At 39.2% G+C, this 25,483-nt stretch overlaps 2 protein-coding genes across 3 annotated transcripts in view; both read left to right on the forward strand.

The window, feature by feature from the left end:
* The window catches only part of ttpal (tocopherol (alpha) transfer protein-like), a 204,872-nt gene that overhangs the window by 143,709 nt on the left and 35,680 nt on the right, over nucleotides 1–25,483 (forward strand). The window lies entirely within an intron of this gene.
* Nucleotides 1–25,483, forward strand: part of LOC140271510 (neural cell adhesion molecule L1.1-like) — a 138,760-nt gene that overhangs the window by 51,624 nt on the left and 61,653 nt on the right. For both annotated transcript variants that reach the window (XM_072366757.1, XM_072366758.1), the window contains 7 exons: nucleotides 9,283–9,405; nucleotides 9,821–9,991; nucleotides 12,675–12,789; nucleotides 15,720–15,904; nucleotides 18,782–18,913; nucleotides 24,972–25,115; nucleotides 25,275–25,386. In XM_072366757.1, the coding sequence (XP_072222858.1) occupies nucleotides 9,283–9,405; nucleotides 9,821–9,991; nucleotides 12,675–12,789; nucleotides 15,720–15,904; nucleotides 18,782–18,913; nucleotides 24,972–25,115; nucleotides 25,275–25,386 (982 nt within the window). The remainder of the gene's footprint in view (nucleotides 1–9,282; nucleotides 9,406–9,820; nucleotides 9,992–12,674; nucleotides 12,790–15,719; nucleotides 15,905–18,781; nucleotides 18,914–24,971; nucleotides 25,116–25,274; nucleotides 25,387–25,483) is intronic.

Here is a 25,483-nt window from a genome sequence, read left to right on the forward strand (position 1 = left end):
AGGAAGAATTGAGAAGCAGGCTAGCAATACTAAGAAGGGCTGAATATCTTAGAAAAAAGAGAAAGAAGAAATATGTAAGGACTGTGCTTTACAGGGACCTGTTCAAGTTTGTTAAAGGTTTGTTTCAGGAAAAGGGAGGGCAGCTTAAGGCAACAAAGTCAGAGGTGGAATCTAAGAAATACATATTTGCAGTGTAGAGTAGTAGGCCTTCCACCTGACATGCCACCATTAGAAGAGATAGCTCATAAGATGGATGTTAGACCACCTAAGTGGAAGGAGGATGAAGAGGTAATCAGGCGTGCAATGAAGAGGTAGTCAGGTGTGTAAAGGCTTCGTTGGCCCCAGGGCCAAATGGAGTCCCCTACCGGGTTTGTAAAAGTGCACCTGATATCCTAAAGTTTTTGTTGACTCAATTAAGAATAGTTTGGGAGAAAAAGTTTATTCCTAGAGCATGACGTAGGGCAGGAGGCATTCTTACTCCAAAGGAGAAAGAGTCCTCGGACCTGAGTCAGTTGCGGTCTCTCCTAAAGGTGGAGGGGAGGGGGGATTTTCTTTAGTGTAGTTGCACAGAGATTAGCCAGTTATTTAGAAAGGAATAGCTTTATAGATGCTACTGTGCAGGCAGTAATACCATATTTCGCAGGGTGTTTAGAGCCCACTAGCTTGATTTGGCATCAGATTCAGACAGCCAAGATTGAGAAAAAAAGAGTTGCATGTTATAGTTCTGTATCTAGCAAATGCATTTGGTTCAGTACCATATAGCCTTATTTGAAAAGTGTTTGATTATATTAGAGTCCTGGTAGTGGTTGTTGTTTATTTAATAAGAGCATATTTCTAGGATATTAGACTGTGCCTAAGTACAGCATGTTGGTTGGCAGAGGCTAGAAATAGGCATTATGCTACAATTTCTCCATTAGCATTTACAATGACAATGGAGATAACTATTAGAGCTTCCAAATGGGTTGTAGGTGGAAAGAGACATCAGAATGGCTTACACCAATTAGGGCCTAAATGGATTATATAACGCTGGTGACTACAACAGTGCCATGTATGAAAAGGTCCCAAGGAGAAGGGAATGCTAGTTGTTGAGCAGGTTCGTAGACAGGAGGAAATGTTAAGGGGTACAAAGGCAGTGGTTCAGGCTAAGCGGGGACAGTGGTTGAATTGGGAAGGTGTAGAGAAGAAAAAGCTTAGTTGGAAAGAGCTGTGGAGTATGGAGGAAAGGAGTATTAGATTTTTGATAGGGGCAACTTAAGATGTATTGTCAACTCCCCAGAACCTAAAACTCTGGGTAAATGGAGACCCACTATAAATACCCGCTATGGTAAGAAGCTTAGCTGCAGGTATTGAAGATAAACGAAGGCAGGTAAATTTAGGAGGGTCTAAGGCGAAGAAAGTGGCAATTCAGTTTGTTCAAGAGGGAGAGAAAGTTAATAAGACAATAAGGAGGCCAGGCAGTTTCGAGGATACTTGTGACTGGGAGACTCAGGTAGATTTAGGAGGAAAGCTTGTTGTTTCCCAGGAAATAGCCTCAACAAATCTAAGGATATAGTCATGATATAGTGATATAGTCTTGTGGTCTAGAAGTAGAATGAGAGTCTATTTCATCGAGCTGACTGTTCCTTGGGAGGACGTAGTAGTAGAAGCATATGAAAGGAAAAAGCTTAGGTATGTAGAGTTAGGGCCAGAAGCAGAGCAGCGAGGATGGACAGTTAGGATACGTGGGAGTAGGATGTAGAGGATTTGTTGCCTCATTGTTAGGGGAGTTGGGTGTAAGTGGACAGTGTCATGCCATGTTTTGAGTTTTGTTGTCATGTCTTGTTTTCAGGTTTTAGGTTTATTTCTTGTCATGTTCATGGTCAGGTTCACTCAAGTCACCTGTCTTTGTTTCACAGCTGCACCCCATCACCAATCACCTCCCCACAGTATTTAGTTTCCAGGTTTCTCTCAGTTCAGGGCAAAATCCTCACCTCACTTCATGCTACAGAGTTCACAGTCTTCAGGTTTGGTCAGGTCAGGTTTTTTTCTAAGGGGTTGCACTTAGGGTAAACATACTCTTGGAAGAAGCAAGGAAGAAATCCAGGATGTATTTAAGTGAAGAGTGTGGCCCATGTAAGCCTTTTGAAATCAGGCAGCCATTTCAGGTGAGTTGGCCTATATGGCCTTGTATGTGCTGGCATTCTTAGTGACTATAGGACTGTTTAGGTGAGTTTGTCTGCTGAATCTGCTGGTGTGTCTTGTCCTGCCCCCACCTCTGGCACCCTCTTTACTTTCATTACCCGCTACCCGAACCAGGGTTTGTATCCCCACCCCACTATAACTGGTGTGCAGTTGGTGAGAGGGTGGAGGTGGAGTAGCTGATAATAAATGCTGCTTGTGGAAGAATACATGGTTGTTGTGGTGTGAGGAGCAGTGATGGCTGGCATTATGGGAGTGACTCTGGGATGCCAGTGATCACTGTCTAGCCTACTGGAGGTGTTGTGGGGCCAACTAAACAAAACACCTGATGACCCCAATGACATGTTGGTCAGCATTGCTCACTGGTCTGGGATTATAGGGATCAGGAGGTTCCTCATTAGGTACTGAGCCAGTATTAGAAGGTTAATTGTTGAATTTAGGGAATTATTCACTGGGTTCTTTTTTTTTGTAGCACAAGTTTCTTGTGTTTAGCTCAATGCATAAAAGTTAAACGGAAAACTATATACTAAAATAAGCTGTGCACTAATGCTATATTAAATCAATTGTGTACAGTTTTCTTTCTGTGTAATGGCCTACATGAATAATCTTTGTGGATGTTTTTAACTCCTTTTCAATTCAAATTACCGAGTGTTGAACAACCTTTAATATACTTAAAATTTAAAATGTGAAAATCACAAATTACAACTAAAAAGGACCTATAACGAAGACAGTGGGATTTACTAATAAACAGGAGTCATATTTTGTACCATAAGTGATGTACAATCTCACTTTATCTTGGATTTATTGCTTTTATTATTCGTTCTGACTGACACATCATATGAGTTCCTTATTATTATTATACCATGTATGTGAAAACTTACAGATTAACCAGCTAGTCCTTTTTTACTTTTAAAATCATGTCCTTAATGATGTTTTTCAACAGAAACGTGTATTACTTATGTAGTTTTCTGTTTACACTATCATCAGGTGCTCTAGATCCTCTCAGCAATATACATCCTGGGGAGTGCACTAGTTCGTCCTTGTAACCTTAGAAACAAGATAGGCAATCCATTTTAACACTGATATGTAGCCCTACCCAACTGAACTTCTTGTTCTACGTTGTTGAGACCTGCCTCTGGTCATGCTGTGAATCAGAGTTCTCTCATGATCACGGGCATGAGTTTCTGTAGGGAGCTACAGAAAGGTTCCAAGCTTTCACCTACCCTACATGCTCCTGTGGATCTTCATATACCTGGCATACTGCTCTTAGCACCCACACAAAATCCCCATCTTCTGATTCACCTCAGGCCTTCCTGTAAAATCTTCTGTATCTCAACCTTTCCTGACAAAATTTGAAGTTGGTCAGTCAAATATAATGAGAGCCCTTAATGAGTTAACTACTCCATTTTCTGCTCACATTACTGATAAAATGTGTAGTGCTGCTACAGAAATGTTAATCATAAATTTGAAGTCATAAAAAGTGTTGGCTCGTCTTCTGTCTAACACTAAATACTAGGAAAGCAGAGTCTGTCAGTTTCCATTAGCAACTTCTGCTCCCGCAGCCTTAAATATTATACTAAAAGGTGATCTCATTGTGCAGAAGCATATGGAAAATTTTGCTATATCTCTATATTCACACATATGTCATACTTTTTGATTGACCTTTGTCCAGTTTTACAAATGGCTAATCACATATCCTGCTAAAGATAACTATGTTGGAGAGCATTAAACAACCCATGCCAACAGTTCCAAAAAGCATCCCCAAATTTTCCACACACACACACACACACACACACACACACACACACACACACACACACACACACACACACACACACACACACACACACACACACACACACACACACACACACACACACACACACACACACACACACACACACACACACACACACACACACACACACACACACACACACACACACACACACACACACACACACACACACACACACACACACACACACACACACACACACACACACACACACACACACACACACACACACACACACACACACACACACACACACACACACACACACACACACACACACACACACACACACACACACACACACACACACACACACACACACACCCAGCCCTTGCACCCTTATAAACATGTTTAAACACAATTCCAAACACACAGAAAATTTAGAACATTACCGACAAACTTTAGCAGCAATTACAGCCCGTCCAGACCCATCTAAGAAACAACTCCCTTCTCCCTAGCTTTTTTTAAAAGCACAGACAGAAAAGAGTTTGATGCACCAAACCAGCCACACAAACCACTAATCCCCCACAACAAGATATTATCATTCTCTATAGAAGTGTTCACATCAACTGCACCCCTCATGGACACTTCCTGCACAAACTATTTGTCACGATCCGTGAAAGCACAGGAGGCAGATGCAGGGTCGTATTAATAATATGGTTTATTTAACAATGATCACTGACAAACTCTTTGCAGAGCAAAACAATGGGCTATAAATTCCTATCACACTCCCCTCAATATCTACGGCGAGGAGAGTGTGGCTATAAAACTTATCAAACAAAAGCTCTCTCCACACTAGGAGGAAAACAAAAGTTATATAAATGTTACAATTTAACCTTACTCCTCTCCAAACCGTCGGAGGCACTATCACAGTATAATTAGGCAAAAACAGAAAGAGACTCCTCCTAATGGAGTTACTAAGAACCTTAAGGGTATAACAAAGAAACACTCCTCTAACTGAGATACTTCAAACATGGAACAATACAAACAAAAATCACTCGGAATAAATCTAGGACTATGGTAAACTTTACAGCAACAAAAAAAAAAAAAAAAATCACTCGCAAAGAGGATCGTATCAATGAACAAGATCTCAATACTCAGACTGTGGTCGCTGTGGAGGCTAGAGTGAGAACGCTTACAAAGGCAAATTCAACACACTGGCAACGAGACAAGGGGAAGACGCAGACTAAATACACATGAGGATCCCAGGGAAGCAGGTGGAAACATTTAGGGTGATCAGGGAAGACACTCAGACACATGAGACGGGAGGAAGAGCAAGTTATCTGAAACGAGAGGACTGGTTAATACTTCAAAATAAAACAGGAAGTGACAAGACAAGGTACCAAAAAACTAAGAACGTTTACGAGACCTGACACTATTACGTTCTCTCCGTTACTGCTCCTTCCAGAAAAAAAAAACATTTCCACATACTGCATTTCACACACTTCCCTCATTCATCATTAAGCATGTGATCACTCAGTTTTCTTTTAACCATATAGATAAACAATTATTCACACAGAAACAGTTATTACAGCTCCAGAATCATCTAAAATAAGATAAAATGAACAAAAATAACTCAAACTAAAGCCCCCAAAAATAAAAATAGTAATATAAAATTTAAAATAGAAATAACTGTGTACCTGTTTTATTGTTTACTTCAACCAGGAAAAAGCTGCGCGAAGCCTCAATCACTCTACCAGGAGTGATGCACATGTTTGCTTATGCCAAATATGTTGCAGTTTTCTGTTAAATAAAGAAAGTTGAAAAGGAAAAAATCTCCAGACAACAACCTGAAAGACTTTTTTTGTTTTTAGACAATCTTGAGTGAACCAAACGCTCAGAGTTTAATGATAATAACTAGTACAGAACTCAGGGCTGAAATTGTTTAGTACAGGAGCAAAGAGCTGCATAAGATGAAAGCATCATTGGGATTTGTGTTTGGGTCTGAAAAAAAGTGTGCATGTGTCGAAGTCAGGACATTTGGTGCCACTTTGATCAGCGTGATAGTTTTTGTGAATGCAATTAACACCTTGCTCATGTACAGTCATGGGTGAAATTATTGGCACCCCTGTAGTTTTTCCAGAAAATGCACCATTCAAAGTAATTTTGTCCATCCCGTTTTTGGAGTTCTGTGTGAAATTATGTGAAATTTGGCTTTTATTTCTCTGTTTTTGTGTTGTTATAATATACTTAAAGGAAATAAACAGGCGTGTATTAAAATATTTCTAATTGCAATAATATTCTTGCAGAAATGGTGCATTTTCTGAAAAAACTCCTGGGGTGCCGATAATTTCGGGCTTGACTTTAAGAGTTCCTTCTGAAGTGATGCATCCTTAGAGTTGAGAACCTTGGCCTTTAGTCATTATGGACAGTGCCCCAGCACCTGATGAGTTTACCATCAAACTGAAAGCACTGTAGGAGGCTGAGGAAAAGACTATGGATGACCTTAAATCTCTGCTATCTAACAAAATACTAACTCTGCTGCGTATATCTCTGTGTACATCTGTTTGAAAAGACCAGTAAACCTCAAACCGAAGGTGGTTATTGTCCTGCATTTTTTTCAAGAATCCAGCCTGTTCCACCTGTTGTCTATCGCTAAAGTTGTTTAGAGAGGAGGCCTTTCCTTCAGCTACAAATTCTATTGGTGCAGCTGCTAAAAGGAGCCATTGTTTCTTACTTGATTCTGATTCAGTTATGCTTAATAGAAAGAAAGGAACAGATGGCAACCTCTCTAGAACTTCTGAGATCCATGCAGAAGAGGAGTATAAGGGTTCAAGGATGAAGCTCAACACTTCAGTTCATCCAGTAAAAACTAATCAGGCAGCTGATGTTAAACAAGCAAAAAAAAAACTAAATCAAAGAAATCAATTCTATGGAAGTGGCTGTAGTACCTAAGTCCTTTACTCCGTCAGCTGTGACCACTGCAGGTGAACCAAGTCAATACTTAGGGCTTGTAGTTTTAAAGAAGGACACTATGCCAGACTATTTTGCCCAAAACCCCACAGTGTCAATAAAGGAAGCTACTGCTAGAGTCACCAACCCACCACAAGACCCTTAAAACATTTAAAAAAAAAAAAAAAAGTTCTGGATAGGGAAATAATGGACACACCCAGAAAACCAAGGCAAGAAATCTAATATGAGCCCTGAGAAACTGCTGATGCTTTTTGAAGTTGTCACAGCAGGAATTTCTGAAGATTTGTTGCGCTCACCTAGTATAGTACATTTGACAGTGAATTGACACCCCTGTGACAATTGAGTAATGGTACAAAAGCACATTTTTTATGTCCTGATTATGTATACATCACCCCATGATGTAGAAAACATCATGAGGTGATGTTAAATTAACATAAACACAGTAAAAGATAAACAGACAAAGACAAATAAAGATGAAAAGGCAGAAGAGATTTACATGAACTTGATCTTTCAGTTTTATTTGGTTGAGACAGGAAGAGTGCCTGTGCCTCAATTTGAGCCAACTATGATGCACTGTGTTGGAAATTTTTCATTCGTGGGTTGAACTGGACTTTCAAGTCAGTTGCTTCCCTTCCAGGTAGCCACGCCCCCAACTCCTCACAAAAAAGCCCCAGAACTACTTGAACTCTCTCTCTTCCTGCTATACTTCTCACGAGGAAGGTCACACACAAACTGTCTCTGCAGCCTCTCCAGGGGTCAGCACGCTCCTCTTCTCAACTCTTCTCTCCACAAATAGAGAGGACAAAGCCTGCTCAACTTAATTTGCTCTCCAAAGTTCTCGGGATCAGTGTGGTCTGCCAGTAGCCACCATTCCCTTTGTCTCTCTTGCAACAGCAACACAAATCCTGCATGGTCTCCATTCTCAGCTGATTAAACCACAGCAAGCATACCACTGAAATTATTTTAAGGAGAGATGATGCAGAGTTAGCGCAAATGCTAATTTCACCACAACAAGGATACGCGACAAGCATCCTTCTTCTAGAAAGTACAAAAGAATTTGCAGCAAAGACCTTTCTCCAAGCTTTTCTTCAAAGATTGAACCATTTCCCAAGGAATGTGGTAACAAACGCACAGGGCATTAGCATTAACAATAGCTCCACACGCCTAAGTTAAAGGCATTCTATTCTCTGTATTTCACATGCACTGTATTGATTTGTTTCTTTTAAAGTTATTATTGTGATAATGTTCAAATCACGCCTATGTGAGTTGAGCTGATGTTATTTATAATCTTGCATGCAAACTAACCATCATTTGTGTGACCTGGCACCTTAAACACATGTCAAACACTAACATCTGAAGTGCTCTGTTTGTCAGAACTGGATCCACAGACAGGGATTTAAACATTTTTGTGGGTTTTTTTGGTAAACGCATGGTCACGACTGCCATCTTTTGACCTTACCAATCACATGGTCATGGCCACCATCTTGTGACCTCACTGTGCACATGGTCAAGGCCGCTGTTTTGTTTGTGGTTCTTCACTATTCTCCCATATAGAGCCCCCCATATGTTTTTTTTAATCATGGAACAACATTAATAAATTCTTATGTCCTATTTTCAAGGAGAAGTTGTTTGTGGTGATTGTATATGTGTACTTGATAACTGCTCGTTGCGAACATTGGTGCTCAGTTTCATAGCCATCATTTTGCTCTGTAATGGTTATATTTGCCCCAGACTGAAATGTAGAGACCAGAAAACTTTTGAGACTGGGGTCTAGTTATTAGCTTCTGGCTACGCCAGTGGTGTCTCATAATTAATGATTTTCATATTCTATTTTAGAATTCTAAGAACTGTCCTTGGACATTTTAATATACTCTAATCATTTTGTTTAGGATAGTATACCCACTTAATAATTGCTAATTACTAAGCCATCGCCTGCTAGATAACTTAATAAAGAATTTATATCAAGGACGGCTTGTACTATTTTAATTCAAACTAAACAAGGGAAAGGACAGACATAACGAGTTATCCTGGGGTTAGTTGTTTTTCTTAATTGATGGTCCTTTTTACTATTATCTACGATTATCCTTACAATTACATTTTAAGAAATAGTACTACAGAAAATGTAAAGTGGTATACAGGAGGAAAAAAATCGAAAAAAAAAAATTGGGTAATTCATTATCACTGTATTTTAACTAAGTTAAGATAAAGTTAATCTAAATCTATTTAATTTTACTTTCTGTCATTTCAAGATTGTTTTTCTCGTGCCCTTTGTAGTTCATATAAGAACTTTGCTGATTTCCCTTGTTATCAAAGACTATTTTCAATTCTCTGTGAGAGATATTGCAATGCTGTTTTACTTTTATGTTGATGTTTTTATTTTGCTACTGTTTCAGCTCAACCGGTTCTTTTAAAACAACAGAAGCTACATAAGAGAGCTTATGAGGGAGAGAGTATCATCCTAACTTGCAATCCTCCAGAGAGTTCTGCTCCTCCACACATTCACTGGATGGACAAAAGTGAGTCTGTCTTTTATGTTTTATTTCAACTAGTGACAAAAGACAATTTTTTTGTGGTTGTTGTTTTTGGATTTGGATTTAAAACAACAAAACTTCAGAACCTTTATAGAATTTGTAACATTTCAGTATTAAGGACTTGCATCAAGCTGCTCTGGAGACAGTTTCTACTCAGACTAATGAATTTAACACTGTCAAGTGTGTCATGACAAAATTTTTCTTAATCTCACCTTGTCTCCATGTTCTGTCCTGTCGCATTTGAAAATGAGTGCACAAAGGACGGTTGTTTCTCATAGATTCTCACACCACAATAACAACTAAAATATTAAACATCCAGGTGTAATTCTTTGTATGATGTTTTATCACCTTGCCAACATTATCCTGTGACTTGTCTGGTTCTTTGTGTCTTGTTTGGCAGAGATGGTGCACATAACACAGAGCGAGAGAATAATAATTGGCCTGGATGGAAACTTGTACTTTTCAAATCTTGTGGAATCTGACAGCAGGGAGGACTACATCTGCAATGCCCAATATGCAGCAGCCAGGACTATCCTACCCGTGACTGCTGTCAATCTCACAGTCATGCCCAGTAAGTGCCCCCTCCACATAAAAGTGCACATCAACTGTGGGTCAACAACTGTGGGATATAACACCACTACTATAGAAACAAACTTCTGTCTGAGCCCTGCATATGCACACCTATACACACAAATTTGCTGTCATGCTTTAAAGGCTGACCAAATACACCTCCAGAAATCACCAGATATGTTAAGGTACCGGTCATCTGCCCACGGGGTACCACAAGCTAAACAAGCTCTATAAGAAGCCTTCTTCAGCCTGTCAGCTCCCTTCACTTCAGATGTCTACCATCAGTTCCGGGTTTGCCATCACAACAAGCATCAACCACCTTATGGCCGCAGCTCTGTACAACATCAGTAACAAACATCCAGAACATGGTCCATTCAGACTGCCTCCCTTGGAATGTGGGAGAAAGTCTGCTGGGGATGGAGCACGGAAACCCAAACGACACTCTTCCCAAGCACACTCTCGAGCTCCCTACCAGGGATGGGAATTTGGTAGGGATATCAGCCTGAAAACTCCTTGGGATCCACCAGGGATAGGAATTTGTAAATTAATACAAATTCCGCTGGTAGGGATAAATAATTCTTACCAGCTCGTTCTGGATCTGCCTTGCCACCTCCCATCCTCGAAAGAAAACTAATTTCATCTGCTTGTATCTGTGATCTCATTATTTTGCTCACTGCTGAAATCATGACAATAAGTGAAGTTTTGAAAGAGGGCACCCAGTGCCTTCTTCACAACAACAAATCAGTACAGCTGATTGGGGCTTCACTGCTGATGAAGTACCAATCTGTGTGTCCCTCTCTGACTCCAATTAGCCATCACTCATTGATAATATCCCAAGACACTTAAACTCCTCTGCTTGAGAGTCCCATTCTTTAATCTGGAGAGAGTACTCCACCTTTATCCAGTCTAACATTTTGACACGTTTCTGAGGTCTTATTGAAATGTATGAGATAGGCTTTGGTCAACATACCTGTTGGTTTTACCTGTTGGCACAGCACGAGTCTTGTCTGTGCCCTATTAGCTGTTAGTTGCAATCTACTGACAGTTTTAGTTTTCTTTACTTCAATAACTCCAATATTCTGCAAATTCCTCTTAACAAATTCTCTGTTAGTCACCAAATAACTAAAATAGAAATACCATCAAAGGTAAAATACATTGGATTACATATCCAGCCCTTGTCTGATCTCAGACGCTATAATTTCTCAATTTTGATTTATGTTAAAAAAAAAAAAAACATCCTCAGTGTTGTTACCCCAGAGGCACAAAGACTGTCACAACTCTACACAACATGTTCATTAAATGTTCAAATTCTCCCTCAGGGGGACGAATCTTAGCTCAGTTGTCAGAGAGGCCTGTAATAATAATCAAATCATTGCCTCCATAAATGCTCAACCAAAAATTTGCCCTTATACGATGATCACGTTTCACAGCAATGTTTCATGCACTCAGTATCTTGGCTTTCACTTAGCAGTGCATCACTCACATGCTCCATGCCATGGTCTATAAACATGCCTCAGTTATAGACAAACGTAAAACATTGGGCAAGAAACACAGAAGCATTAAACATTAGATTAGACACTAATAAAACATAACCTGCATCAAACCCCATCATTCCAGAGAATTTTAAAGTGATTTTAATTAAATGTTCTTTTCTTTTGAGCTTAATTTAATTTTACTCTGTATATACTAACAAGGGAAAGGGTAGTCAATTTGTTCTAGATGCAGAATGAAACCTGCACCCAGACAAACTTAAATTTTGGACAAAAAATGGCTTTGCTTTCCTTCCAGTTGTTTGATGGCCAATTAGTGCTCTGAGGTACAAGCTGACCCTCAGTTGTACTTTTCTTTCCTGGCTTGTCTTTCTCCATAAATGTTGGCAAATTATCCAGGTCTGGGCCTGAAAAGGACGCTTGACTTCCTTACTAACATTTTATCAAAAAACATATTTACAAAAATATTTGAAAGCAAAAATGCAAAATTTATTCAAAATTATTGCTGGAGTCAAAAAGGTAGCCAATAGTCACAGTGGAATTCAGCTCAATTTCAAATGAGCATATAAAGGGCTCTACCCGTTTATCACTGTGGGCCCATATTGTGGTCTACTCGTATTCTTTTATTGACTAAATCTAATTGTGCACTACAAGATGACACACTACAGAGCCTTCCTCCTGCTCATCTCGAGGCCTCTGATCATGCTTGCTATCATTCCTACACCTTACAATACAGCAGAGTTCTTGCCACATCTTCAGAGGTTTCTAACTGCGTCCTGTTTTGCTTTTTCGGGCTCAACCACAGCCCTGTCTTATCTAACCCTATTTCCAGAGGACAGCTAACTACTAAACTAAAATGTATTTTGCATGCATTTACTTACAGTATTTTATCCAGTCAACAATAAGATATATATTTGTCATGTAATACATCTATGCTTGTGCAATGCAACTCGCACATTTCCCATAATACAACTCATAGCGTCCTTAATTAGACCCACAAACTTAACACTTCTAGTTTGTGATATATGATTTGCTTAAAAAGAGTGAAATCTCTATCTTAATGTTAATATACTGTAACAATAAGGATCTCACTGCTGCAGTATGGAGTATGAGGCAATAGAATTACAGTTTAATTTGGAATGAAATACAGTTCAGTGTGAATTGATCTCAAATGCTTTGTTTCTCTCTCCTTAGGTAATGATATCATTCCCGGCAGAAAACCGCACCTCTTCCATCCCACTGACCACCATACCTCTGTGCAGGCCCTCAGGGGTCAGAGTGTCACCCTTGAATGTATCCCCAAAGGCCTGTAAGGATATCAGTATGTTTGTGTTGTAGCGTGTGTTTAATATATCCATCCATCCATTTTCTATACCCTCTTAATCCAATTTAGGGGGGACTGGAACCTATCCTCGCGGTCATTGCACAAGAGGCAGGGTACACCCTGGACAGGTCGCCAGTCCATCACAGGCCACGCCAAGTAATGCTTGCAGCTTTACTTGGGCCTGAGCCCTGAGGGCAGTGCAAAGGCTTGTTGTACCTGCAGCATTAATTAACCATGAGCACCAAAGGCAGTGTGAATTATATTGTATCTGTAGTATTTATTAGGCCCAAGCACGGACGACACCACAAAGGCCTAGACTTGAGCACCAAAGGTGGCACGAAGGCCTGTTGTACATGTAGTGTTTATAATTATAAGGCCCAAGCACTGAAGGCAGTGCGAAAGCTTAACAAAATTCAAGCGTTTAATAGACCTGAGCACCGAAGGACTGTGGTGGCCTCAGAAACTATGATTTTTTTTTTTGCTATGAAACAGTTAATGTATCTGGCACATATTACATCCAATCTGCACAAAACGTCTCAAATATTATTCCACTCAGGTCCTGAACAAATTTATGTCATTTTCAGTCTTTGCCTTTTGTTCCGTCCTCTGGCAACAGGAAGTAGCATGTTTCACTTGGACTTATTACTTTGACATGGTTCAAGAGTCCAATCTCAAATGTGATCAGAAAATAGATAACAAGTTGACGACACTTGTGGTGTAAAACTATGACTTTTCACTTAAGGGCATGTTTGTGGCAGTAGGGCTCATTTTGATTCCACACCACGACTACAAGAGTCAGAAATCACTCATATTCAATGTGAACAACACCAAATTTACAGGGTTTAATCACTGTGGTGCTCTGGACAGATCCATATGCCTATATCCTGTCAACACTATGGCCCAGCACACTGCGAACAGAAAGTGTTATTTTGATTTGGACTTGGACAGAAAATGTGTAAGTCTTCAGTTATGCATCTTTATCAAAACTGTACATTTTCATCAGTTGTATCCATGACGAATTTTGATGCTTGGCCATCAAAACAGGAAGTCTTTACATCTGAGATGTACAGCATCCAATCTTCACCAGACTTTTTCGTGTTTGATGACATTCACACCTTGAGCACAAAACCATAAAACAAAATCTGCGCCTGAGCAGATGTACAGGTCAATATTCTCTCGTTGTCATGGCCCACCCACTAACCGGACCTAAAATATAGAACAGGAATTATTTACAACTGACACATAAAACATGCAGTCTGCTCCAAATCTCAGATGTATACTCACAGTCCCATACTGAACCCATCTATATGTCAATATTTTGTCATTGCCATTACTCCTGCTTTTAAAGGACTTCACCGTAAACAAGGAAGTACCTAAAGCTGACACATAAAACTTGTAATCTACTCCAAATTACACATACATGACTACAGCCCCACACTGAACACACCAACATATTAATATTGTTTCATCAGGATGTTTTGCATGTTTTGCACTTTTATTAAATAAGAAGTGACTCCATAACATAAATTTCAACCTTTGCTCAGTAGTTCCTGTTTGTTAACAACATAGCTCAGTCTTCACATTTTCACCATTCAAGTGGCTTCCTGTGAATTGTCAATACTTTGTCATGAAACGGGAAGTTGCTGTTATCCAGACGTGCATTATCCTATACAACTTGTATTTTTCATAATTGATAAAAGTCCCAGCCTGATCATGTTTGCACATCAAAGTTTATTGTCTCTTCCTCCTCAGATCTTTCATAAGTTATTTTCTTTTTGTGGGGTTGAGTGATAAGGCATCATATAGTCAGTCTCCCGTCGGTAAACTCTTATTTTCTTTTTTCGGCCACAACAACCCCAGTCTGACAGACTCTAGACGGACTGTAAAAGTTCAACAATGCTTCTGCATAAAGACTGGTTGACACTTTTTGTTGTTTACCAGCGAGCCTTTTAAACTATGCATCATACAACTTTTACTTGTCCTGGTTCCTACATGCCCACATGTATACTAAATTTCATGCTGATGTGTAGAGGACATAAAGGTGTAATATGGACTTGCTGCGCTCTTGTTGTTTAAAGTGAAATGAAATTGGGGTTGGACGAAATTTGTATACATGAATCTCTGTCTCTTCTTCAGACCTTGCAATTATTGGTTAGAATTGGAAAATTCTATGCACAATCTGCAATCAAGGTTTTTTCTATAGGTTAAATCTATGAATACTGGCCACACAAAATAACCTGGCTTACACTCTCCCCCAACAGGCAGGGAACTGGTGGAATATAAAACTGTTCATCATCATATTTGTGTAGTTTACACATTTCCAGTTATTTTACATGCTTTATTTGAGTAATAAACTTCTGTTTTTGCTAGTCAGTACTTTGTTTCATGTGTGAAGAAATTATGGATGTTCACATGTGAGGTAATTCTACAGTTACAGTCAAAGCAAATGGAAAGTTATTGGTGAGAAAAATCTGTTTTTAGTTTCTAATTCTAATTCCATTGAAGTAACATTTGCAAATTTTTTGTTATTTTAGTTTATTTATTAAATTAATTGAATAATTCATTTTTTAGTTAGTTACAACAAAAATAGCTTGAAGATCTTGGCTCCTGAAACTTATGACATCTCACAAATACACACATTATAATGTTCAGTTCAATTTCAAATCTATTTTATTCATATAGCGTCATCTTAAGGCACTTGAGACATTTGATACCTAGCTAAGGATGTTTTGTGATGTTGTCCTAATAACTGACATACATAAGTTACTAGATTAACTGAATTAATTAAACTCTTTTTTTTCTCCATTTTGCCTCAACTGTCATCTCCTTCATCACCTTGATGATCAGTTCTGTCACGCAGTCACATCTTCCTTTTATAGCTCTCTGTTCAATCTGTCATTTGAATGTGTCTGCAGACCCACTCCAAAGGTGGAATGGAAGAAGAAGGATGGGGATTTTAGGGAAACAACTGGCAAGCTGGAAAATCATAACCGCTGGCTTTACTTCGACAGCATCACCCAGGCCGATGATGGGGAGTACCAGTGTAAAGCCTTCAACATCCATGGGTCCATCACACACTCCTTCACTGTCACTGTGGAAGGTAGGCTGCTGAACACACAGCTGCACACCAGCTGGGAAATTCAATTCAATTCAATTCAATTTTATTTATATAGCGCCAGATTACAACAACTGTCATCTCAAGGCGCTTAAGTAATATAGTCCAATTCAAGCCAATTGGAATTCAATTAATTGAAATCATAATCCAATTAATTCATATAGAGTCAATACAAAAAATAATATCCTAGCTAAGGAAACCAACAGATTGCACCGAAACTAGTCTCCAGTCCAACCTCCGGTGCCTATGGCGACTGTGGACAGGAACGACTCTCTTTTAACAGGAAGAAACCTCTGGCAGAATCAGACTCAGGAAGGTGGCCATCCGCCTTGACCAGCTGGGGTTTGAGAAGACAGAAAAGAGGGAAAAGAGTGGGGAAAAACACCATAACGCCATTCAAATGATACCTGTTGGAACAGGGAAACACAAGTTAATAACCACAATAATGTCACATGTACATAAAATTATTTCAGAAATTAAACAGGGGGAAAAAGAGAGCAAAGTGAGGAAAGGTGTGACAGATGAGGTCCCCCAGCAGTCTAAGCCTATAGCAGCTTAACTATGGGCTGTTTCAGGATTACCTGAGCCATCCCTAACTATAAGCTTTATCAAAAAGAAAGTTTTAAGCCTAATCTTAAAAGTGGAAAGGGTGTCTGATTCCCGGACATTTACTGGCAGCTTATTCCACAAGAGAGGGGCCTGATAACTGAAGGCTATACCTCCCATTCTAAAGCTCCTCTACTTGATGATACATCAGTGATAATAGTGGGAAGGATTCCATTAATCTTCTCTCTGATAGAAACAATTTTATTGATGAAGAATCTCATGAAATCATCACTGCTGAGAGTTAAAGGAATACATGGCTCAACAGAGCTCGGACTCTTTGTCAGCCTGGCAACAGTGCTGAAAAGAAACCTGGGATTATTCTCATTCTCTTCTATCAATGATGAATAATAAGCAGTTCTAGCTTTACGAAGTGCTTTCTTATACGTTATTAAACTATCTTTCCAGACTAATTGAGACTCTTCTAAATTAGAGGAATGCCACTGTCTCTCCAGCTTTCTTGCAGTCTGCTTTAACGCACGCAGCTGTGGATTATACCAAGGAGCCAACCTCTTCTGACTGATTACCTTCCTTTTCAGAGGGGCAACATTGTCCAGTGTTGAACCCATTGAAGCCATAGTGCTGTCAACAAGAGAGTCAAGTTCTACTGGAGTAAAATTTAGGTAGCCGTCCTCTGTCATATCAGCACATGGCAGTGAAGAAAAGGATGATGAAATCAACTCTTTAAATCTGGTTACAGCATTCTCTGACAGAAACCTTCTATATGTAAAATTCTTCTCAGAAACCCTATAGTCAAGTAACGTAAATTCAAAAGTTATTAAAAAATGGTCAGACAAGACAGAGTTATGAGGGAACTCTGTTAACTGTTCACTCTCAATGCCATAAGTCAGCACAAGGTCAAGGGTATGATTAAGGCAGTGAGTAGGTCTGTGAACACTTCCAAATCCAATAGAGTCTAATATAGAATTAAAGTTAATATTTTGGCGTCATTTTCAACATCTACATCAATATTAAAGTCATCCACGACAATGACTTTATCTGTACTCAGCACTAGCTGTGATTAAAAACTCGGAGAATTCAGACAGAAACTCAGAATAAGGGCCAGGTGGATGATACACAACAACAAACACAAGAGGTTTTTGTGATTTCCACTTTGGGTGGGAAAAACTGAGAATCAGAGATTCAAAAGAGCTAAAACTAATCTTGGGTCTAGGACTGATTAGTAACCCTGATCTGAAGATAGCTGCCACTCCTCCTCCTCTGCCCGTGGTTCGAGGAACGTGAACATTTAAATAGTCAGAGGGAGTTGATTCATTAATGCTAACATGATCCTCCTGCTGCAGCCAGGTTTCTGTAAGACAAAATATATCAATATGATGATCACAGATCATGGTAATCTGATGATGATGATGGTAGTCTAGGCCACTGACTGTCAGTCTGTTTGCATGTCTGGAATCACATCGATATTATTTATTTTTGAGTAGCAGACCTTTTTCCACAGCAAACATTTATGCTTCCTATAGCAGGATTGCACATGTTTAATTAAAAAAAAAGTCAAAGCAAACCTGGAGCATTAAGAGCCACTGTAAAACAAATTATAAAAACTGAAAAACTGAGTTTTGAGACAACTGCTTTATTAGAGCAAAGGTTAAATGATTGAATAATATGCACATTATAATTTTACATTATTTGGCTTTCATGGCTTTTGTCAACCTCAGCACTTCTCATTGTTAGCATCCTCCCACTTTTTAACAAGAAGCTGGAGTTTGATTTCTTTTATATTGTTTAGTACACAGGAATTTAACAATTCCCTACAGATTGCATGAAAGGTCAGAAACGACCAAGTACATTTAACAGAATTGGAATTGCTACTTTTGCAATTACGTGTTCAAATTATTATTTATGGTAATTTTCTTTCATTATGTGGCTTTGTTTCCCTTTTCCTGTAGAATTTTAAAAATGAGCAGATGTATATACAGAGACAGAAATGACCTTCGTATTGTGTTTTGGCTGAAAAATTTTAATGGGTCATATTCCCGACAATGCAATAATGAGAAAAGAGATCATTTTGAAACTGTGCCTTTAATGCAGAGACTGTACTTTAGATATAGCATTATCCTTCTAATCACTTTTTTTATAACCATGATATTCAAATTGCAATCACTCAAAATTGCGTTGGTGATGTTTGGTGATGGATTTATATTATGGTTTTGCTTTAGTTTTGTTGCTTTCTTTGACAGTTTTATATGAAGTGGGCTGAAAGTGGATTTTATTTGTTTGTATGTTTACTTTTCATAGCGGCTCCCTACTGGTTGAAGGAACCCCAGAACCTGAATTATGCTCCAGGGGAAACTGTACGATTGGACTGTCTGGCTGGCGGCATGCCGACTCCTACTGTCACCTGGAGCATCAATGGACAACCAATTGAAAGTATAGCATATTTCTCATGTTTGTGCTAATGTTTGTGTTGGTTTTTATTTTATTTTCTTTCAGTTTAAGTTGAGTAGATTGAGAGTCTAACTCAGGTATTTTGTTTGCTTAAGAGGTAAAAAATAAATTAAGCAAATGAAATCAGCAAGCAGAGATGAACAGCCCTCACACCTTGGCAGCACTCTGGCCTATGTCGCTACAGAGGACGCTGGCGGCAGCCACATTGAGGTGTTCGTGCCTGAGTTCGTCAGGGAAGTTGCTCAAAGTTGCTCAGAGGATGAGCGTCCATCAGGTGGCACTTTGGTCATGAGTCGATATGGTGTGCAGACATGTTCATGCCAGGACAGTTATCAAGCATGCAAAATATGAGCCCTGTAGCAATGTGAGACAGACATTTGACAGGAAGGCAAGGCAAGGCAAGACAAGTTTATTTGTATAGCACAATTCAACGACAAGGTGATTCAAAGTGCTTTACAGAGACATTAAAACAGAAGAAACTCAAGCTTATTCAAATGCAGCTGAAAATAGATGTGTCTTCAACCTGGACTTAAATACACTGAGTGTTTCAGCTGATCTGAGGCTTTCTGAGAGTTTGTTCCAGACATGTGGAGCATAGAAGCTGAATACAGCTTCTCCATATCTGGTTCTGACTCTGGAAACTGATAAAAAAAAAACAGATCCAGATGACCTGAGGGGTCTGGCAGGTTCATAGTGTGTCAGGAGGTCACTGATGTATTTTGGTCCTTGACCATTCAGAGCTTTATAGACCAGCATCAGAACTTTAAAGTCTATTCTCTGTCGGACAGGCAGCAAGTGTAAAGACCTCAGAACTGGACTGATGTGGTCCACTTTTTTGGTCGTAGTGAGAACTCGAGCAGCTAAGTTCTGGATGAGCTGCAGTTCAATTCAATTCAATTCAATTTTATTTATATAGCGCCAGATTACAACAATTGTCATCTCAAGGCACTTAAGTAATATAGTCCAATTCAAGCCAAATGGAATTCAATTCATTGTAATCATTATCCAATTAATTTATATAGAGCCAATTAAAAAATTAATATCCTAGCTAAGGAAACCAACAGATTGCACCGAAACTTGTCTTCAGTCCAATCTCCCGTCCTGAGCGTGCCTGTGGCGACTGTGGAAAGGAACGACTCCCTTTTAACAGGAAGAAATCTCTGGCAGAACCAGACTCAGGAAGGGTGGCCGTCCGCCTCGACCAGCTGGGGTTGGAGAACACAGAAAAGAGGGAAAAAAGGGGGGAAAAACACCATAACGCCATTCAAAGGATATCTGTTGGAACAGGGAAACACAAGTTAATAACCACAATAATGTCACATGTACATAAAATCAATTGAGAAATTAAACAGGGGGAAAAAGAGAGCAAAGTGAGGAAAGGTATGACAGATGAGGTCCCCCAGCAGTCTAAGCCTACAGCAGCTTAACTATGGGATGTTTCAGGATTACCTGAGCCATCCCCAACTATAAGCTTTATAAAAAAGGAAAGTTTTAAGCCTAATCTTAAAAGTGGAAAGGGTGTCTGCTTCCCGGACATTTACTGGCAGCTTATTCCACAAGAGAGGGGCCTGATAACTGAAGGCTCTACCTCCCATTCTACTTTTAGAAACTCTGGGAACAACAAGTAAACCTGCAGTTTGGGAGCGAAGTGCTCTGTTAGGAAAATATCTTACAATGAGATCTTTAAGATATGATGGAGCTCGGCCATTAAGAGCTCTATATGTGAGGAGAAGAATCTTAAATTCTATTCTGAATTTAACAGGGAGCCAATGAAGAGAAGCTAAAAGTAGAGAAACATGATCTCTCCTGTTAGTTCTCATCAGAACTCTGGCTGCAGCATTTTGGCTCAGCTGAAGACTTTTCAGAGAATATGTGGGACAGCCCAATAATAAGGAATTACAGTAGTCCAATCTTGAAGTAACAAATGCATGAACTAGTTTCTCTGCATCACCCTGAGACAGGATGTTCCTGATTTTAGCAATATTACGAAGGTGAAAGAAGGCAGTCCTAGAAACCAGTTTTATATGTGCGTCAAATGATAAATTCTGGGAAAAAATAACTCCAAGGTTCCTCACTGTAGAACTAGAAGCCAAGGAAATACCATCTAGAGTAACTATATAACTAGACAATTTCTCCCTGAAGCGCTCAGGTCCAAAGAGAACAACTTCAGTTTTGTCTGAATTTAAAAGCAGACAGTTCTGAGTCATCCAGGTCTTTGTGTCTTTAAGACAGGCTTGTAGTCTGACCAACCTGTTGGTTTCATCTGGTTTCATAGATAAGTACAGCTAAGTATCATCAGCATAGCAATTGAAATTTATGCCATGCTGTCAAATAATGTTACCTAATGGAAGCATGTACAAAGTAAAAAGAATTGCTCCAAGCACAGAACCCTGAGGAACTCCATGACTTACTCCAATGTGTGAGGAAGATTATTCATTTACAAGAACAAACTGGAATCTATCAGATAAATATGACTTAAACCAGCCTAATGCAGTTCCTTTAATCCCAATAACATGTTCAAGTCTCTGTAACAGAATGCTGTGATCGATCGTATCAAATGCAGCACTGAGATCCAACAGGACAAGCACAGAAACAAGTCCGCTATCAGAGGCTAAGAGGAGATCATTGGTAACTTTCACCAGTGCTGTTTCTGTGCTATGATGCACTCTGAATCCTGACTGAAACTCTTCAAACAGATGATATGTAAATGATCACAAAGTTGAACTGCAACTATTTTTTCAAGAACTTTAGACAAAAAAGGGAGATTGGATATAGGTCGATAATTATCCAACACTTCTGAATCAAGAGTAGGTTTTTTAAGTAAAGGTTTGATTACAGCAACCTTAAAAGTCTGAGGTACATATCCTGTCAAAAAAGACAGATTGATCAAATCCAATATGGAAGTGTCAATTAAGGGGAAAACCTCCTTGAACAGTCTGGTTGGGATTGGGTCTAACATACAAGTTGATGGTTTAGAAGAGACTATTGCTGTTGTTAGCTCAGAAAGATCAACTGGGCAGAAGCTGTCTAAATACAAATCAGGTTCGAAAGAACCTGATTACTGATACTTCTAAAGCTCCTCTACTTGATGATACATCAGTGATAATAGTGGGAAGGATTCCATTAATCTTCTCTCTGATAGAAACAATTTTATTGATGAAGAATCTCATGAAATCATCACTGCTGAGAGTTAAAGGAATACATGGCTCAACAGAGCTCGGACTCTTTGTCAGCCTGGCAACAGTGCTGAAAAGAAACCTGGGATTATTCTCATTCTCTTCTATCAATGATGAATAATAAGCAGTTCTAGCTTTACGAAGTGCTTTCTTATACGTTATTAAACTATCTTTCCAGACTAATTGAGACTCTTCTAAATTAGAGGAACGCCACTGTCTCTCCAGCTTTCTTGCAGTCTGCTTTAACGCACACAGCTGTGGATTATACCAAGGAGCCAACCTCTTCTGACTGATTACCTTCCTTTTCAGAGGGGCAACATTGTCCAGTGTTGAACCCATTGAAGCTATAGTGCTGTCAACAAGAGAGTCAAGTTCTACTGGAGTAAAATTTAGGTAGCCGTCCTCTGTCATATCAGCACATGGCAGTGAAGAAAAGGATGATGAAATCAACTCTTTAAATCTGGTTACAACATTCTCTGACAGACACCTTCTATATGTAGAATTCTTCTCAGAAGCCGTGTAGTCAAGTAATGTAAATTCAAAAGTTATTAAAAAATGGTCAGACAAGACAGGGTTATGAGGGAACTCTGTTAACTGTTCACTCTCAATGCCATAAGTCAGCACAAGGTCAAGGGTATGATTAAGGCAGTGAGTAGGTCTGTGAACACTTTGAGAAAATCCAATAGAGTCTAATATAGAATTAAAGTTAATATTTAGGCTGTCATTTTCAACATCTACATGAATATTGAAGTCACCCACTACAATGACTTTATCTGTACTCAGCACTAACTGGGATAAAAACTCGGAGAATTCAGACAGAAACTCAGAATAAGGGCCAGGTGGTCGATACACAACAACAAACACAAGAGGTTTTTGTGATTTCCACTTTGGGTGGGAAAAACTGAGAATCAGAGATTCAAAAGAGCTAAAACTAATCTTGGGTCTAGGACTGATTAGTAACCCTGATCTGAAGTCAGTTGTGTAACTGACTTTTTAGGTAGTCCTGTAAAAATGCTGTCACAATAATCAAGCCTACTGAAGATGAATGCATGGACTAGGAAGTCACCGGAATAATGACAGCATGCAGCCGGAGGCCTCTCCCCTATGTCAAAGCATGTTGTAATGTAGGCTGAAATGCATGTGGTGGATTGCCTTGGAATGGCACATAAAAGTGTCATTGCTCTTCCTGTTCCTATTGAGTGGAGGTTCTGGTAGCTGAGTGTGATCATATGTATGAAGTGTTTAGGGGTGCTGCTACAGCCAAGCACATTGACAAAAACTGATTAAATTTTAATCACGCATGTCTTAATAATATTGTTAGTAATTTTCAGACTTCTGTGATAAAATCTTTGAGAGAGTTTGTTCAAATCTAACTTGTATACAATGCCAAAATGTTGATTAAAAATGGCCTACTTCTTCTTGTGTTTGGACTATACCTCCAAGAGGCTCTTTTGTCAGTCTCGACATATTCTATCAGAAGTTTCATGAATTTCCAGGAGCTACAGGTACAGGGCTGCCACAATAGGTGCTGCGGAGGCATATTGCCTTAAACATGCCTTAAACAAAGACAGAATGTTACAGAGCTAAAAGTGTGATCATATGTGAAGGTTGGTGCAGTTTGGATGAAAAATGTAGCAGATTCGTCAACTTCTTGTTTCATTGCAAAACATCAAAGTGTAAGGGGCCGCCACACTCAAGCTAATAAACGAAAACTTAAGCTTGGGATCATATTTATTGACAAATATCTTAAGATTACAGGGACCAATTTCCAGACCTCTGTAATGAAATCAGTAGGAGGAGTTCTTTCAAATGTCAAATGTAAATCACCAAAATGGCCGACCTCCTTTGAAACAATATGGTTTGCACCAGCTTTGATGCTTGGGTCTAGTAAGGATAAATGCTACAGATACACTAGGCCTTTTGCGCCTCCTTCTGTGTTTGGGCCTACAAATAAACGCTACGGATACAATTAGGCTTTGAATCGCCTTCAATGCTCGAGCCTAAAAATCAATCAAATGTTTTAACTTTGCCAATCACACAGCTATCTTAAATTTACTTAATAAATAATGTGGCCAAAATACTTGTGTTATGATATGACAAAGAATGGAGAGATCTGGAAAAAGTCAGATGATCAGCACTTTCTAAAGCTGGTATTTCCTTTGTCAATGTCGATGTTTAGCCTTTGCCTCAGGCCTCAGACCTTAGGGACTAAGAGAGTTAGAAAATATGATGAGCAATAACAAAAGAGGAAGGAAGAAAACAGAAGAAAGGGAGAAAATTTCAGGAAATGGGAAAGGATTGGATATGGAGAGATTAAACAGAAGGATGGGGAGGAAGAATTTATAAACTACAGAATGGCTAGGGAGGGTTAAAAAAATTCAAAGTGGTGACTATATAAACCACTGAAAGAAATAAGAGAGGAAGGAGGGCGAGAAACAAAAGAAGAATATTAAAAACAAAGATGAAAAGAAGGAAAATTAATGGAATAGAAAGGAAGTAAAAAATGGAAAAGGAAAGAACAGAATACTTGGCTGAGGAGAAAAAAAAGTGAGAGAAAGATGTTTGATCATAATTGACCTCATGTAAAACCCACACATTTAAATATAAGAGGGGAAAATTACATGGAAACAAGGTAGGTGCAACACATTTTAATATAAGAAAAGATTCTGATAAAGAAGCAAGGTCAGAGCCAGCTACAGCCTATGACAGCTTCTACTTTTTCACCTTAATAGTTACCTCTTTGTTCACAGATTGTACTCAGTCTGTGCATTTATATCAAATGATTTTAAAACAGTACTATGATTGCTTTTTCTGGACCTTTTCACCTCCTCTGTCCTCCCTTTGTTTTCTCAATGTCTGTGTAGAAGTGGATGATGAGCCTCGCCGGAGTATAACAAGTAGTACGTTAATACTGAGGGATGTGGAATTTGCTGACTCAGCCGTGTATCAGTGTGAAGCCACGAACAAGCACGGCTCAATCCTCCTTAATACATATCTCTTTGTTATTGGTATGTACACAGGTCAATGTTGGGTTAACTTCCCTCTCATGTGTGACATTCAAATATCAACCCTATCAATTTTCCATGGTAATTTCTGTTTGATACAGATTTTTTGTATATGTAACAACTGACTTGATTGATGACGGGGTCCCTCTCTGTGTCTCTCAGAGCTCCCTCCTCAGATCCTGTCTTCTGATGGTGTTGTGTACAAAGTCATTGAAGGTGGAGACGTCAAGCTGCACTGTGAATCTTTTGGCTCCCCACGACCACAAATCACATGGTGAGACACGGTATCTGATGGCAATCTCTGATAGTAGTGGAAAGTAATAAAGTACATTTTTCAAGTATATATTACAGGAGTATATATGTAATTTTTT

The sequence above is a fragment of the Leuresthes tenuis genome, unplaced genomic scaffold (genome assembly GCF_036924035.1).
Source record: "Leuresthes tenuis unplaced genomic scaffold, fLeuTen1.0.hap1 SCAF_16, whole genome shotgun sequence".
NCBI classification, from domain to species: domain Eukaryota; kingdom Metazoa; phylum Chordata; class Actinopteri; order Atheriniformes; family Atherinopsidae; genus Leuresthes; species Leuresthes tenuis.